This window comes from Dermacentor variabilis, unplaced genomic scaffold (genome assembly GCF_050947875.1).
Source record: "Dermacentor variabilis isolate Ectoservices unplaced genomic scaffold, ASM5094787v1 scaffold_18, whole genome shotgun sequence".
Classification (NCBI taxonomy): Eukaryota; Metazoa; Arthropoda; class Arachnida; order Ixodida; family Ixodidae; genus Dermacentor; species Dermacentor variabilis.
In genome coordinates, this window is record NW_027460346.1 from 174,691 (window position 1) to 190,843 (window position 16,153).

The following is a 16,153-nucleotide window of genomic DNA, read 5'->3' on the forward strand; positions in this document are numbered from 1 at the left end:
TGTTATTTTTTCAGCGTTCAAAATTGGACTGGCCATTTTGTACTCCTTGCTCTCTTTCCCAACTACATCTCTCATTTTCAAAATGATGCTTTTATGGTCACTTCCTGTGCTGCTATGCCCTTCCTCGTCAATGACCATTTCTCTCAACTTATCATGAATTCCTTCTGTGATCGGGCAGTAATCAATGGTCGATTGCAGATTTCCCACTTCCCACATGGTCTGCCTTTCCCACTTACGCCCTGTATACACGATAACGAGGTTATGTTGCTCACAAAAATCTGGCATTGACTTCCCGTTGTTGTCGGTATAGCCATCTAGATCCTGTATGTGGGCATTTATGTCACGTAATAGGATAATTTTGGCACCATTCCCGAAACCCTTAATATCGGCACTTAGACAGTTCTCTAACTCTTAATTCTTCTCTCCGCTATTATTTCCGGTCCACAAATACGTTACGCCCAGCCAAGTTTTCTTTACACTCATTGTAGATGATAACCATAGCTGCTCTTGACATTTTGAATTTACTCCTTAGGAGAGCAGATAGTTGGGCTAGTTGGTTGAAATGCATACTGAGAAAGTTTGCGCGGAGAGACGAGGACAATGCGGAGAAAAGACAGGGACGAGTGCTAACTCACAACTGAAGTTTATTCCAAAAGCACACACGAATAAATAGGAAGACCAAAACAGAACAAAACAAGGCTATCATTTTGAATATCAAGTGTTACCCCGTGTACCTGATTGAGTTGGCCAAGGATTTAAACTCCCTATCATTTTTCAAATGATCAATTTGCATTGTCAAAAAGTCGTTTTAAGCCAGAAGGACAAAGTATAGTCAACTCGATGTACTGGCTATCATTCCCTTTCTTGTTGAACAGCTATACTTGCAGCTCTCGTACACATTAGCGCCAGAGGTCCCTGTAGTAGTTTTTGTAAGAAAATTTATGGCGCAGTCCAGGCCAAATCTTTCGCAAACGCAAGACGAGGCACATTCTGCACCGAAAGAAAGCAGAATGCTTCCAAGTGTCCCAGCTAACGTTAGTCAAGCTGTTCTATGAAAAAAAAAACACGTTCAATAACACCGTGCAAGGTACAAGAACTATGGGGTTCGATCGTCAGAGGTCTGCCTACCGAACACCGAAAGATTTAAAATCGTATCTTGCATCTTGTTTTTCAAATCTTTCTTTTTTCGTTGAACCGCTTGGCCAACTTTAGCAGGGACACCCTGTATAGACTCAATAGAGATGGAATGGAAAACTGTAACGAAATAAATGACATTACGCTCGCAAGTTAGCGAACGCGCCAAAATTCTTGTGCACACTAAACTTCAAATTGGGTGAGCGCCGTCCCCGAATAAATAAAAACAGAAAAAAACAAATCAACGTTGAGGCGAAGGAATACAGTTACGTCTACCCTTGAAATGTGGTATAAATGGAAAATCTCGCAATTATTATGCATGTCTGCAGATACATTTTGCCTTCCTGCGTTCAGAAAACTATGATTACTTCGAAACTTAAAGATTAAGCGCAATAAATAGCGCCACAAAGAATGCGGGAAGCCACAAGCTCGAGAATTAGACAACTCCATCGACTTGCCATGGTAGCTGAAAAGATATATCGCAACGCCAGAGTTCTCTCTAGTAATTTTGTAGGAAGAAACACGGATTTCAGTTTTCCAGACGATTACTAAAAAGGCGTGTTGATGCGGTGATTTATGGTGAAGAGCCCCCGGTCAACTTGAGGCTGCAGTACAAAATTCCATTACGGCAGCTTCACTGCAGTTCATACGTCATCTGATCAGCAAGTGCGACCAAACAATGTGCGCAATGACACACAAAAAAATTACAAGACTATCATAGCACTAGCTTTGATCGGCTCTTTCGACTTTCGGTACTTTTGTTTATAACGTACACCCCCCCCCCCCCACCATCCCCCCGAGACACATGCGTTCAATGCAACTTTATGATGTATTCTAAAAATTATTCCCTGTTTTGCGGCAACTTTTCCACAAATATGCATGGCTAAAAAAAAGTTCGTTCTTATAAGTCTATGGACTTCACATTTTTATATTAAATACTACAGAAAAAAGTAGTTTAGTGAATGCAGAATGAAACCGTTACTTCGTTTCAGCTCTCATGGTGAAATACTTTAGCTGTGGAATGACGCTCTGAAATACTTTTTATTGAAAACTCCATAATAGGCCTGACATTGAAAAGTGCTATAATGATAAGGTGGGAGGTCTAGGAAATGATGGCAGAGTACATAAGTGAAGCAATGTAATGCAGAAGCACGTACGACGTGTAATGCAGAGATCTTGTAACTGTTACGTTAATCAAGCCCCTCGATAAGGTGTAGATCTTTATCGGAAGAATTTGGTCAGCACGCGGAGAAGCGTGGCATTGAAAGTGAAGGCCACTGCTACTGCTTAAAATTTAGTTCACTTTAGGAAGTCACTGCAGTTAAAACAGCGCACTCCATAAGTCAGTGCCATTTAAGAAATTGCCTTCTTGTACACAGCAGCTAAATGGTGATTGGGAATGGGAGTATATTTGTGGATTTAAACAAATGAGAAGCACGGAGAATTTATCATGGGACATGTAGAGAGACGGGCCTGAGCTAGTATTTTCTGGCCTGACACTCTGCTCAGAAGAAAGAGAAAAGAGGACGAAGTCGAATGCTAAAGGATGACGAGGATAGAAAACCTTCATCCGAAGCTGGGTGCGGAACGAACGTCGCTTGCTCCGCTCCTCTTGGAATGCTGGTTCTAATCAAGTGGCTGGTGGTTTTCTTTTTTATGTTTTAGCTAATTGATTTTCACCTTTTGGTCCTATATCTGTTAACTTGGAGTAATTTCGTACTGATCTGCAATGTCTCTCTCATCGCCAGACCAGGAGGCTTCCTCCTGGTCGGCTTCTATTCCTTCCCCTGATTCGCCGGTGGAGCTTTTCTTACGCAGTGTGACGAGCAGCGCACCGTGGCCTTAGTCGCGAGTGATGGCGGAGTGATTCGCATGAAGAATCCCAAGGCAGTTCAAACCGAACTCCGGATGGCCTCAACCAATATTCAACAAATCACCGAGGTTCGACAGTTTGGCCGAAGGGCATTTTTTGCTGTTCGTCAGACCAGATCTGCGTTCAAGATTGACTGAAGTTCGATGTTTTTACGGCACATCTGGTGAGCAGTTTAATTCCTCATCACCTTGCATGTAGCAAAGTCCTAGTCCGCGGTGTCGACCTGAGTCTAAGTCCAGCAGAAATTTTTGAAACGTTTTCAGCGGCAGGCGCGATTTCTGTGTATCGTTGTAGCCGTGTCGTTGATAATAACCGCATGCCCACAAAAACAGTCATTGCTACATTTGCTGGAATGAACCGCCCATCGGAAATCAAGGCATGACCACTGATATACCGAGTTGAGCTTCTGTCGCCCCACGTCATTCAGTGTGTAAAATGCTGGTGGTTTGAGCACTCCATAAAAGGTTGCGGGTCCAACACATGATGCCGGATTTGTGGAGAAAGCCATAATTCAAATGACTGTCCTTCCCGAAATGAGTCCTGCGCCTTTGCAGTGGTGCCCACCCTGCAGATGAACCTAACTGCCCTGCAAGGTCGAAAGAAGTCCAAATGCTCGAAATAATTGGTAGACGTCGATGCTCTCGTCGCGAGGCCATTGAAGAAATTCCGAGCAGGACTCAAGCGTCTGCTGATTCAATGGCCCGTCAAACATTGTGTATGGAAAACTGAATCTCTCGGGCTGCTGTAGCTTCCGTAGAAAAGGTGCTGGAAAAAGCAATGGGGCGCATTGTGACAAATCTCACCGACTCCCTTGTTCAGGTGATGTCCTCACAAATAGCTCTGTGGTTACAACTTACTAATAAAGCCAACATTGAGGATCATGTGCCGAGTCTACCGCGGAATCCCCCTAGTGAAGTGTCGACAGCGCAGCCATTGGCCAATAACGATTTATCAAAGTCGTCAAATTCTGAGAAAATTGACCGACCCAGATGGGGTGGAAAATCAATATGTAGAAATCGACCTCCGATCTGACAAATGAACAAAGTCACTGATAGAGAAAAAGTCTAGCTCTCCCACCAACTCCAAGGCAAAAAAGTACGTGAGAGTGATTCCTACCAAGGACTTCTTGAAAGAGCATTTTAGACCAAGCAGTCTCTGTTGCTCGGATTTATTCACCATAGGAAGTTTACCAGTAATTCAGTGAAACTGTCATTCCATACTTTCCGATGCAACAGATTTATTATATCTTGCTTCTAAATATTCTCAAGATATTATTATTTTACAGGAAAGTTGGCTTGCTGGTGGTCATACTTTTCATCACAAAAACTTCCGATGTTTTCGATTGGGCCGCCTTTCCCAAGGCGGTGATTTAGTCTTTTTTGTATAAGAAAATATCTGCCATAAAACTACCATACAGCAGACCAGATGATGTCACCAGAGGGTGATATGTTAGCATTGGATGTAACACTTCCTGGTTGCATGCCTTTTTCTATCATTAACACGTACTTCCCCGCTGGAGTGCAAGATACCCGTTATCTCGATACCTCTATTGCTTGCAGTCAGACAAACATCATACTAGCGCGCGGTTTTAAATTTCATCATGTATCGTGAGGTTTCCGAACGGGCACTTGCGGCAAACGCTTGTGGAATTGGGTTTTATCAGATCGTTTCTCTTCTTTAAATTCCAGAGTACATACTTTCGTTCGGGGTCAGTCGTAATCTGCCTTAGATCTTACGTTTGCTACCTCTAGTATTTCTGTCACCTCCTGGAACATTGTTGACTCCGGTACTAACAGTGATCACTTCCCTATAATTTCGAACTGATTACCCTTTTAATTAGTTTAGACAGTCATGTGTGCACCCTTGTTAATTATGCAAAATCTAAAAATACGTTAGCATCAGCTTTAAACACCCAAGAGGACATGCAGAGGGATATTAAAGCAATGAGCTTGTGTTCAATTCTAAAACAATCATCAAAAAAAGGCTCCATTTGTTGTACCATCTACAAAGGGTGCATCATATTGTCAGTGGTAGAATTCTGATGCGAGCAAGACTTTAGACGTCGAAAAGCTGCATGCAAAAAACTTTTATATAACCAATGCCCTGGTAATTGGGCTCATTACACATATATAGCTACTACATTTACGGCAACAGTCTCAAAAGCTGAGGACGATTATGATTCAAAGCACTGCACATATCTTTCGAATTCTAGAAATAACAAATCCCTGTTCAAATTTCTTCGTTTCCGTAAAGTTATGCCGGCGGCTGTGAATATTGACTCTGTCGTCCTATCAACAAAAATAATTATCAGACACTTCACAATACTGCTAAATGACTTGCACGACGTTTCACGCATAAATTGCTGATAGGACTTTGGAAACTCCCTCGGAAGACTAATTTGCAAAAGCAACTGCGACAGAGCTTGCGGGCATTATTAGATCATTACTGGAGTGAGCCCCAGGTCCACATAGCAGTACAACAGTAATGCTAAAATTTTTGTTTGATTATGCGCCTCAGGACCTACTAAATCTAGTAAATTTTTCTCTCAAAAATTTTTGGGTTCCAAGAAAGAGGCGAGTAGCTAAAATCCAACTGTTAAAAGAAAAAAGCAGCTCGACCTATACAACGTAAGACCAATTTCTCTAACTTCCAATGTCCTCAAATGAATAGAAAAGGTTGTTCACGGCCGTATAACTCATTTTATGCCGGATGATACACTTCTCAGTCCTTATCAGATTGGCTTTCGTCCCGGGCACTCCATATGGTGCGCCCATGTAGATCTAGAGAGCCGCATTGAACTTGCTCGCTGCAAAGGAGAGTTCACAGCTTTGGTGACGCTAAATGTAGCAAAAGCATACGACTCTGTAGAATATTGTATTATATTCGATAAGCTTCAGTCCACGAATTTCTTTGATGTCCATAAGCGCTTGGATCTATGAATTTATGAGAGATAAAGAGTTTTATTGTTAGCAACGCGGTATTTCAACTTCTAAACCCAAGCAGAGAAGAGGTGTACCTACCACAGGGTGCCGTTCTTTCCCGTATCTTATTTAACATTTTGCTAAGTACGATTTCTTTGTCTCCGGAAACAAATGCTTATGTTTATGTGGGCGATATCGCATTTTTTGCATCCGCAAATAATATACACCCACTTAAACAGTCACTACAGAATTACTTAGGAATGCTGGAGACACGACTTCAATGTTAGCAAAAGTGCGGTACTAGTCTTTCCGTTACCTGCACAGGTGCATATATCTCTACAATACCGCCAGGAAATCATTCCTCAAGTTGACACAGTCAAGTACCTTGGTGTTATTTACGATGGCAAGCTCACCGGGCGCAGTCACATTGGACATATTAAAACAAAGGCAGAACGAGCCGTAGCCATGCGCCGCCGGCTCAGCCACCGTCGCTCTGGACTATGCAGGGATACCTTACTGATGATCGGTAAGATGTATGTTCGGCCCATATTAGAATTCGGCTGCGTAATATTTTCCGGTGGCCCCGCCTACAAAATAAACCTCTCATACTTTTATAAAGGGAAGTTCTACGATTATGCCTAGGGCTACCTAGATTCGTTGCCAACACTGTTCTATATCAGGAATCTCATATACCAAGCTTAAAAATTATTAAATTATGGGGTTTTACGTGCCAAAACCACTTTCTGAATATGAGGCACGTCGCAGTGGGGGACTCCGGAAATTTTGACCACCTGGCGTTCTTTAACGTGCACCAAAATCTAAGTACACGGGTGTTTTCGCATTTCGCCCCATCGAAATGCGGCCGCCGTGGCCGAGAGCTATATACCAAGCTTGGATTACTGATTCCGCATGCTTACGGTTCAGACATTTCTTTTTAAATTTTGACTTTTTAAAAAGACATACGCAATATGTATTTATTACTGAACCGTCTGAGTTTCTAGAAGTATCGTGGATATTACACAGCCCTCAGTTAACATTTGTGCAAGCACAGTTACAACAGTTGGATGTGTCCATACGTCAAGTTTATAATTCAAATGATGCCTTACAGACCTCAAAATTGAGTTCGAAGACACATCTCCAAATCATGCTAAACTATTACCAAGTAGACATTTAATTAATATCTTACATCACCTACACCATCTAGCCGCTGACAATAGCTACTGACACATCTTTGTGCAATGAGAAGGCAGGAGTGGGGATATTCTCTGAATGATTTTAATTGTCTTACACTCTTCGCACTCCCGACTTCACACCCATATTTCAGGCAGAATTATTAGCGGTTGTATTAGCATTACGAAATCTTCCCCAAAATGACCCATTAGCTGTTCTTGTGACCGACCCGCTGTCTGTGTGCATAGCACTTACTGCATCTTCAAATTCAAGAATTCAGGGAAGATCTTGTTGGATGGTACCACCATACTTACGGCAAGTATGCTTTCTCTGGGTACCGGTACATCGTGGGTTGAACTTGAACGAAATGACTGACTCCCTCGGTCGAGTATCCCTCAATCGCCCTATCATATCTGTTTTGCCGACATCAGCTTATGTCACGCCGGCTGGGTACAGAAATTTTTCTGTATGACAAAATTTTGCAATATGCATGCTAACGCCGTCTTCCGAATTCCACCACCTTGGTTTTCCGTGGAATAAAGTAATAATTTGTGTCCTCCAAGGCAATTGGAAGTTTTCTTTACAAAACTGAGATGTCGTGTACCTCCTCGAAATTTTCGTTACAAAGGTCTGGTTTCGCTGTGCCCCCTCTATGTTCTTTTTGTAATGCACCTGAATATATTGAACATTACTTTCTCTCGTGCTGCCGATTTTCTAGACAAGCAAACTCTTAGAAAACCCATTTCGAAAACTTGGGCTATCACTAACCTCGGCAACCATTCTTTCTTTTGGGGCGACTTCACTGGGATGCAGCCACAGGGGTGCTTTTCTCGTAGTTTAGAATTTTATTAAAGAAACAAAAAGACCGGCTTGCTGAATTTCTAAAATTATCATTTATATTTTTTATTTCATTTCTTTATGCTAAATTATTTTGCCTCAAGATTCTTAACTGCCCATTTTAAACTTCTAAGTGACATTACTCCCACGCTCTACTATTCAAATTCAGCTTTGTTTGAATTGTAAACATACTGGAAACCGCCTGCTTTTTGGCCAATCTCCCACAATGGTTATGCGCCAGTGCTTGGAAGACAAGAAAGAATGGATACATAGATATCAATCTCCGAGAAACGCAGTGATTGGTTCCCCAATTAATGTCTCGAGTCCAGCCCAGTACTCTGTAAACAGACTACCAGGTACTTGAAACTGGGCCGCATGTGCTTTGTGTCTGGCCTGCCAACATGCGAGAGTGTCATACGCTGACTTGTACGCTAGTAGGTAACGGAAAGCTATGGCATAGCGCTGCTTCGAGCACACGACCTGACTGCTGAGGAGCAAGAATGCCTACGAGGGCTGCAGCCTGGATTACTAAATAAATTGATGCGATAAAAAAAATATAACGATAAGTACAGACCCATGACGTCGAGGATGAAGTCAATCTCCGCGGTACCGGCCGCGTTTCCCGCGATGCAAGTGAATTTTCGATCACCCAGCTGCACCCGCTGGATGATCAGCGACTGCGGGTCTCCGCTGGATACCTCGATGCGCGGGTCAGCGTCGTTGGCGGTCACCACCTCGGGGCCCCGCATCCACACGATGGTGGGCGCGGGCTTGCCCTGGGCCGGGCAACGCAGCGTTGCCATGGCCCCCTCCACCACCTTCAGACGCGTCTCCAGGTTGCGAGTGGGTATTGAAGGGGGAACTGAAATGGGGGGAGGGGGATAAAATAGTGCACTGACAAAAGGCGACACCTCGGCTTGACCGGTGTTCTCACTCTACATCCCGACTGCATATTGCCCCATGTGGACCACTCACACCAACTGCGGGAATGGGGAATGAATGAATGAAAGCTTTATTTTTATGTTGAGAGTCAATGGCGGTGTGCCTCCCGTTTGTTGAAGGGGCACCTGGGTACCCTGTTGTGGCTTCCTAGGCGGCGTTGTGGTCATGTGTGGCTTGTCTTGGACCCACGCCAGGGGCTTGTGCGTCTTCTATGCAATGTGGTGCTAGTATGGGACGACCATAGACAAGATTTTATCGAAACACTCGTAACACAGGTGCGCGAGAAACGTCTGCCCCATTGTGCGAGAAAACTTACACGAAACCGAGTGGCTAGATTTTAGTGGCAACCGTGTGAAGCCAGCAGACAGCGAGGTTTTCAAAGTAACACCATGCTTTCCTTGCTTTCATTGCCTGTTGGGTTCACCTGCTTGCAACGCCACTCACACTACCGGTGTTTGAAGTGCAGTTTTTAGCCCTAAAGTGCCGCTTGTCCAGAACTGTCGGCATGTGGACAGCACTTAAAGAAATTACAAATTATTGTTGTTTTAACATCTTAGAACTATAATCAAATTATGAGGCACGCCGTAGTGGTGCAATCTTAATTGATTTTGACCACCTGGGGTTCTTTAACGTGCCCTTAAATTGAGCTGCACATTGCTATGGTTACAGCGCGAAAGCCTGACACGGGATTACAATGGATGAGGACAAGTGCTGTTATAATTTCTTGTTCGTGCGACGTCATTCATGCCGCACACAAAGTGCGGTGCTAACTTGCGAAGTTTGTCTCTCAGCGACGCTAGCAGCTGTTCACATCAAATGAATACATCTAACACTTTCTATGATACTTGCGATGAAGCCACATCGACAACACAATGCTTTTAATACATGCACCTAAACGTAATAGGTAATATCTATTTTGGCACATCCGTCACTTTCACGAGGGTACGCAACAGATGGCCCGTCGAGTGGGATCAGTTGATCTGTGGTCACTGTGGTGCAAAATAATCCTTAAAAAGTCGCAGTTTCACCCGAAAGGCGCAACACTGATTGTGATAGCAAATTAGCAGGCAGCTATACGAAGTAAGGATAGTCGTTTTATCAGCCGTCTAAACTTGGAAACATTCGCTGACTACAATTAAATCAACAAGCGTGGTGTCACGGAGCACAAGCAAATAACCATATAACACCCGATGACCGCGGAAACTCGCTGTCAGAACGCTCGAGTGAGGAAGCGCGGCAGCAGCAGCGAGCAAATTGACCTTCGTGATGCCTCTCGCTTCAACGCAAACTAAGCGTCGAAAGCACGGCGCATACAAAACTACCATTACTCAGCACGCTGTCCCCATCACAGATCGCCTTCAAGATAGGGCTCGCGCGGCCGCGCAGACGCAGCAGCTGCAGGTGTAGAACTCCCCAACTCCCCTCCCCATCCCTCCCCCCCCGGTACCTTTCGCGCGACAGAAGACGGCGCGCTTCGTCCCCGCTTTCCTCCGTTGCGCGCGTGAGATTGAGCCGCCATCGTCGGCTCTTCCTCGCACGCTTTCACTTGCAGTACTGCATACGGCTCACGGCGGCGATGTTATCGCCCTTAGACTTTATACGGAACATCACGGCAATGACGACAGCAGAAATGCGCCTCGAGTGTCCATACAATTGCTATCGCAATAATAATATATCCTGCTTGGGCCGCATCTTCACTGGTTGTATGTCGTAAAAATGCGTGCCGCTCCTGAGTAAGACGTTGTGTTTTAGAATACTTTCCGGCCAGGTGAAACAGACATTCAGGAATGCTCGTTTATTTGGGTTTTGCTGGGCATAAAAGAACTCCAAGCCAATGAAAACTTATTGCGCAGCAACTCCACTACTGTGTGACCTGCTCACAGTGCCACTTTGGGATGCTGGAAACGCGCGCAATAATTGCTATTATTACAAGATGACGCGTGAGCTAGAGAGATGATGCAATATGCAAGCTATAGGGTCGCGTGATCGGTAGAAAGACGAGCTAGGACATAACGTGAGCGATTATCAGGAGTAAGCCGAGCTGACATATTGTGCGCACATGGTGTCGTTCAGGTTTGCCGAAACCCGTCTAGGGGAGAAAGAAGGCACCTGAATCATTCCACGCATGAGCACCCACGTTTTTTCATGCGAGGTCGATGTGATATGTAATGATAAATTGTAGGCCTTAGCGTGCCGAAGCTGCACAGTATGTTATGTAGGACGCTTTAGTGGAAGACTCCAGATTAATTTTGGCCACATGAGTTTTTAAACGTGCACAGCACACGAGCGTGTCTGCAATACGACAGCATCGGTATGCAGTGCCGCGACCGGACTTGAAACTGCTGACTTCGTGCTCAACAGCTCAATGCCATATTCACATCACACAAGCCAGCGCCGCATTAAGATTTATGAAAAGACCCTATGGTCCAGCGAGCTTCAGTAAAACCTTGAGTGTTTTACAGAAGTATCGTCGTTTGTGGGTCGGCCGGTACATATTGCAAATATTTAATCGCTGGCATTACTATCCCTTTCATAGTCTTCAGAATTTTCTGTGTCTGTTTCCCGATTTGCTTTGTTTTTCATCGAAAATATGTGATCAGTTTTCATTGTGCGCCTAGAGTGCAAGAGGAACAGTATTTGCTTGTAATTGTGCACTCACACTGCTCTTTGGATATTATGTGCGGTATATTTTCTTACCACTGTTTTCTATTTTCACATAGGTGGGTGCTGCATGCTGGGTGCCTCCTGTGTTAAATTTATTATTGCGATAGTAATTACATGGATACGACAGGCAAAATTTCACCGTTGTCGCCGGCGTTGGCGTGAGGCTCCGTATAAAGTCCAATCGCGCCCTGCGCGCCTCGTGCCGTGGGTGCAAGGGGAAGCGCGCGCGTTGAGCTGAAAAGAATGATGGCTTGATGCACGCCCAATGTAGGAGGTCACGTGATAAAGAACGTGCTAGTCGGCTGGGGGGAGGCGAGCGCGTGGTACCATGATCGAGAGTTTGCTAGGGGGGATGCAGGTGAGCGCTTGTCTCCTTCTCTAGCCCGGCCATGCGCCACCCGTGTCCTATTTTGGAGATAGTCTCCGGCGGTTGCAAAGGTTCGCCCAGCCGAGATAATAGCGCACTTTAGTTTAGGGGACGCAAGCCGCTTGCGTCCCCTAAACTAAAACTCTCTAATGGCTGACGGCTGCATGTAAGCTGTCTTTTCGCTCGCCTAGTGCTAGATGTCGCGTAGTCCCGAACTTTCGGAGATGCGTTCAAGCGAGAGGCAGCGCTAGGCGTTCGCTCCCCTGTGCCTGCCCTCTTCGTCATGCCAGCATTGTGACAGCGAGAGTTCGCGGTCAAAGAGCGAGACGTTTTCATGTTAGCCTGTGCGTGTGACACCATGCTTGTTAAAGTAAATACTAGTCTAATGTTTACTGCAAGTTAAATTATACGACCGATAAAACTACGAACCTCACTGAATAACTTGCTATCGCTATCAATGCTACGGCTTTCGGGCGAAACTGCGACCTTTTCTTTATCCGAATTGATAACGACACGACAATTGTGGCGATGGCAATGACACACATATATTAAGTAGAAGTTATGTGAATACGAACCAATAATAGAATATTTAGCAGCGAACCTTAGCAGTGTCATCTCATCTTCCAAACTCTTCATTGAAGTCGCCAGTAAACTTCTGTTTACCTGTCATACCTAACATTTCCCATCTACAATTATTAAAAAATAAATTAAATTATAAGGTTTTACTTGCCAAAACCACGATTTGATTATGAGGCACGCCGTTGTGGATGACTCCAGAATAATATGGACCACCAAAGGTTTTTTAACGCGCGCCTAAATCTAAGTACACGGGTGTTTTCGTATTTCGCCCTCATCGAATTGCGGTTGCCGTGGCCGCAATTCGATACCGCGACCTCGTGCTTAGCATCCCAGGACCATAGCCACTAAGCAACCATGGCGGGTACCTACAACTATCGACAAACTTCTCCAATTTCATTAAAATCGCCTTTTCTTCCCGCTATACATTTGTGGCATGGCAGGGGTATACCTCCAATAATCATCCCGACATATCTTAGGCCTTGGCCATAGGGCCCCGTTTTACTGAGTGACGTCAGGTGGCGTATAACGACCACTCGCTCGCGTAGAACCACTAGCTCTGTCAGTTGAGCGCGTTACAATAAAATCGCGTGCCAGGCTAAGCTGTCGTGAAAGCCGGCTCCTTTCCGATACTATGTACTCACCGAGTACCTCGAGAATGTAGTCCAAGGAAGCGCGTCCCACCGCATTCACCGCTTCGCAGGTGTAGATTCCAGCACTTGAGGGAAGTGCCGGTCGGAGTGTCAGTAGGCGGCCTCCCTGCGAGCCGATGATCACAGCTTGGACAGGAAGCGGCACACATGCCCACCGCTCGTTTATTCAAAGGGATCAAAAGTAAGCGCTAAAGCGGACAGCGTATGAGAACTTTAGCACACCGCGACGCTTTACACAAACGAAGATAGTCGAGCGAGCAATGTTGTCCTTTAATAAAAATTAAATAAGAAGAGAAACAAGAACGCCAGAGAAAGTTTGAAGTTGAGGGACGTTCCAAAAGTAAGTATCGTCAGTTTTTTTTTAGAGAGAAGATGGTGCCTACCAGGGGAAATAAAAGTCGGGCCATAAACATCCACGCCCGTTGCTGGTTCAACGACGGAAGGAGCGTCAGAGGAGGAATGACGCATGAACAGAGCTCCGAAGAAGACAGAGTAGCAGCAGACCGGCGTGCCCGAGGTTATTCGAGTACAAATCATGGTGGCACACAGACGTGTGCTGACAACGTGGTCGCCAATGTAAGTGCGTTCTGTTATCCGGTATGAATGGGCACTTGTTCCCTGCATTGAAAGCCGTACTCTCGGGACGGCACTTCCAAAACAATGCTGAGGTGGAGCAGGCTGTGCGACAATTTCTCGCATTGCAGGGCACCGAGTTTTTCCATAGTGGTTTCTTCAAACAAATTGCGCGCTATGACTAATGTATCAATGTCGGTGGCGACTATGTGGAAAAATAGTGCAAGGTGTATATATATTTTATGATGCCATTGTGTCTATTTTGGGGGGGGGCGGGGGCAATACAATTTCTGTGTGAAAATAAATGACGAAACTTACTTTAGGAATGCCTCTAGTAGTTATTGGTAATGTATACTAGTCGACTGGTTCAGGTCGAAGCATCGCCTCTTTGGGCCTTTCTCCATGTTTTGCCGGTTGCTTCATTGTATCGCGCCGCCCACACCCACTGTTTTATTCCTCTAGCATATATGACCGCTAAGCGCTGGCTTTCCTTCGCTGTCAGTACACTACTACTGTACGCTATCGATAGCCCAGGCACGCGTTCTGCACGCGATGGTCCAGGCACGCGATGCTTACGCACGCGTTCTGAAGCATTACCTGCGTATACAAAGTGGCCCCGCTAACGTTAGTGAAGCTGTTAAAAAACTGGTACAATATACAATTATGAGACTTTCGGTGTTATGTCATGATTATTCTTCATGCACCAGATTAACTTCTGTGTACTGATTACTTTGCAAGTTAGATTACTTCCGTATTTCTTAAATTAAGAAAATAAAGGCGTGACTTCCGAGAGGAAAACTGTTATTGTGTCCCAAAACATTTAATTAGGTCGCAAATAGATGAACGTGCATATGGTGATGTTTTACTCCATCCCCTTTCAGGCCTTGCGGCCACCCCTCCGAAAAGACGTTTTTACTATTGGAATGCATCATGTAACCGCACAAACACAAGGGACAAAGAAGGAACACACAGGACCCTTGTGTTTGTGCGGTTACATGATGCATTCCAATAACGACCACCAACTAGCCCGCTTATCCCTGTTAAATATGCTTTTTTACTATTACCACTACTACTTCGTCACCACGCAGTGTTTGGATCGGACTGCTGGTACGATCTGTTGGGAACTCGGCGCTGACGCCCGTGGTTGTACCTGGGTCGCAAGCCCCAAGGGTAGCGTTGGCCTGGCGGCCTGGGGTACAACTGGAAGCATCCGAAGGTCCCGGCAAAGCATGAGTCGACTGGTAACAACGAAACAACTTGTTTATTTTAACATCGCAAAGAGTTGGCGGTCAGGTTTGACCGAAGTAGAGAGACGGGAGAGCACTTTACTCCACAGAAGAAATCGGAGCCCTCCCTTTTGGCGTCCGGGGGCAGCTGTTTTTATACTCTCGCAGTTGAGGGCAAGAAGGAACCCCTCAAAAGACGAGCACGTGAATGTACAATGGGCTAATGGTGACGCACACTGTCGTAGTGATGCCGTAGCACCATGTCGAGCACGATCTCGTAGCACCCTGTCGTGGCGCTGCCGGTCGGACACAATGACTGTAATGAGAGGATGGTCCCTGCTTTGGCATCGCCTGTTTCGGGCATAATGACTGGAACGAGATCCCTGCTTTGGCATCGCCTGTTTCGGGCACAATGACTGGAATGAGATCCCTGCTTTGGCATCGCCTGTTTCGGGCACAATGACTGGAATGCGAGGATGATCCCTAGGCGGTCGCATCGCCGCAGTCGCGCCTGGAAACACCTGGCGATGAGTGTTGTGGCGACGACGATCGGGCCAAAATGTCTGCCGCCCCGCCGCAGTCGCGCCGGCAAAACCACGTGTCGCAGGCGAAACGCAACAGCAGCAACCAACCGCGTGTGTGATACCATCGACTGAGGATCTTTCAGTGTACTGTGAATAATAATAATAATAAAATAAATCTGTCAAAAAACATCTACGATGATTATCCAAGTATGAGGATAGCAGAAACACGTCGCGCATGAGGCGTGTATGGTCGTGAGCAATATGAGCGGAAACAGCAAATTTGTGTTCTATAGAAAGAATTACGCGTGATGTGTGAATTCGAATGTTTCATTTTAACACGCAGCAGGCAAATCTCCCTCTAACGCGTAATGACATTGAGCACTTTAATGCTTGGAATGTGCGTTTTGCAACTACAGCGTTTTGAAGGCAATTTTTTTTTGTTCCCTCTCATATTGCTCCAGTGGCAATGCAGCCGGGCTCCTCTATCGCACTTCCCTTTGAACACTTTGCGCCTTCTGGTGGCGCCGCCGTGAAGCCCGCGCATACCGAGTGGTTCATTCAAGGTCACCCAAATTGGCCCCAAAGAGGTTTATTGAAGAACGGCAGATGCTCAGCTCACCCACGTGAACGGCCCACATTTGACCCTGCACAACGTTCCCGAAATTTTTAGGCGGTACTATCTTCGGTATCGGC

The 16,153-nt window shown here is 45.5% G+C and overlaps 2 protein-coding genes across 2 annotated transcripts in view; both read right to left on the bottom strand.

Moving 5' to 3' along the window:
- LOC142568337 (hemicentin-2-like) overlaps positions 1–13,245 on the bottom strand; it is a gene marked incomplete at its 3' end in the record, with an annotated part of 187,227 nt that extends 173,982 nt beyond the window's left edge. The window contains exons 1-2 of the mRNA XM_075678343.1: positions 13,129–13,245; positions 8,510–8,797 (exon numbers count right to left, since the gene is read on the bottom strand). Of these exons, the coding sequence (XP_075534458.1) occupies positions 8,510–8,738 (229 nt within the window). The remainder of the gene's footprint in view (positions 1–8,509; positions 8,798–13,128) is intronic.
- LOC142568338 (hemicentin-2-like) overlaps positions 8,907–16,153 on the bottom strand; it is a 125,517-nt gene continuing 118,270 nt past the window's right edge. Inside the window, exon 18 of the mRNA XM_075678344.1 lies at positions 8,907–8,915. Coding sequence (XP_075534459.1) covers positions 8,907–8,915 — 9 coding nt within the window. The remainder of the gene's footprint in view (positions 8,916–16,153) is intronic.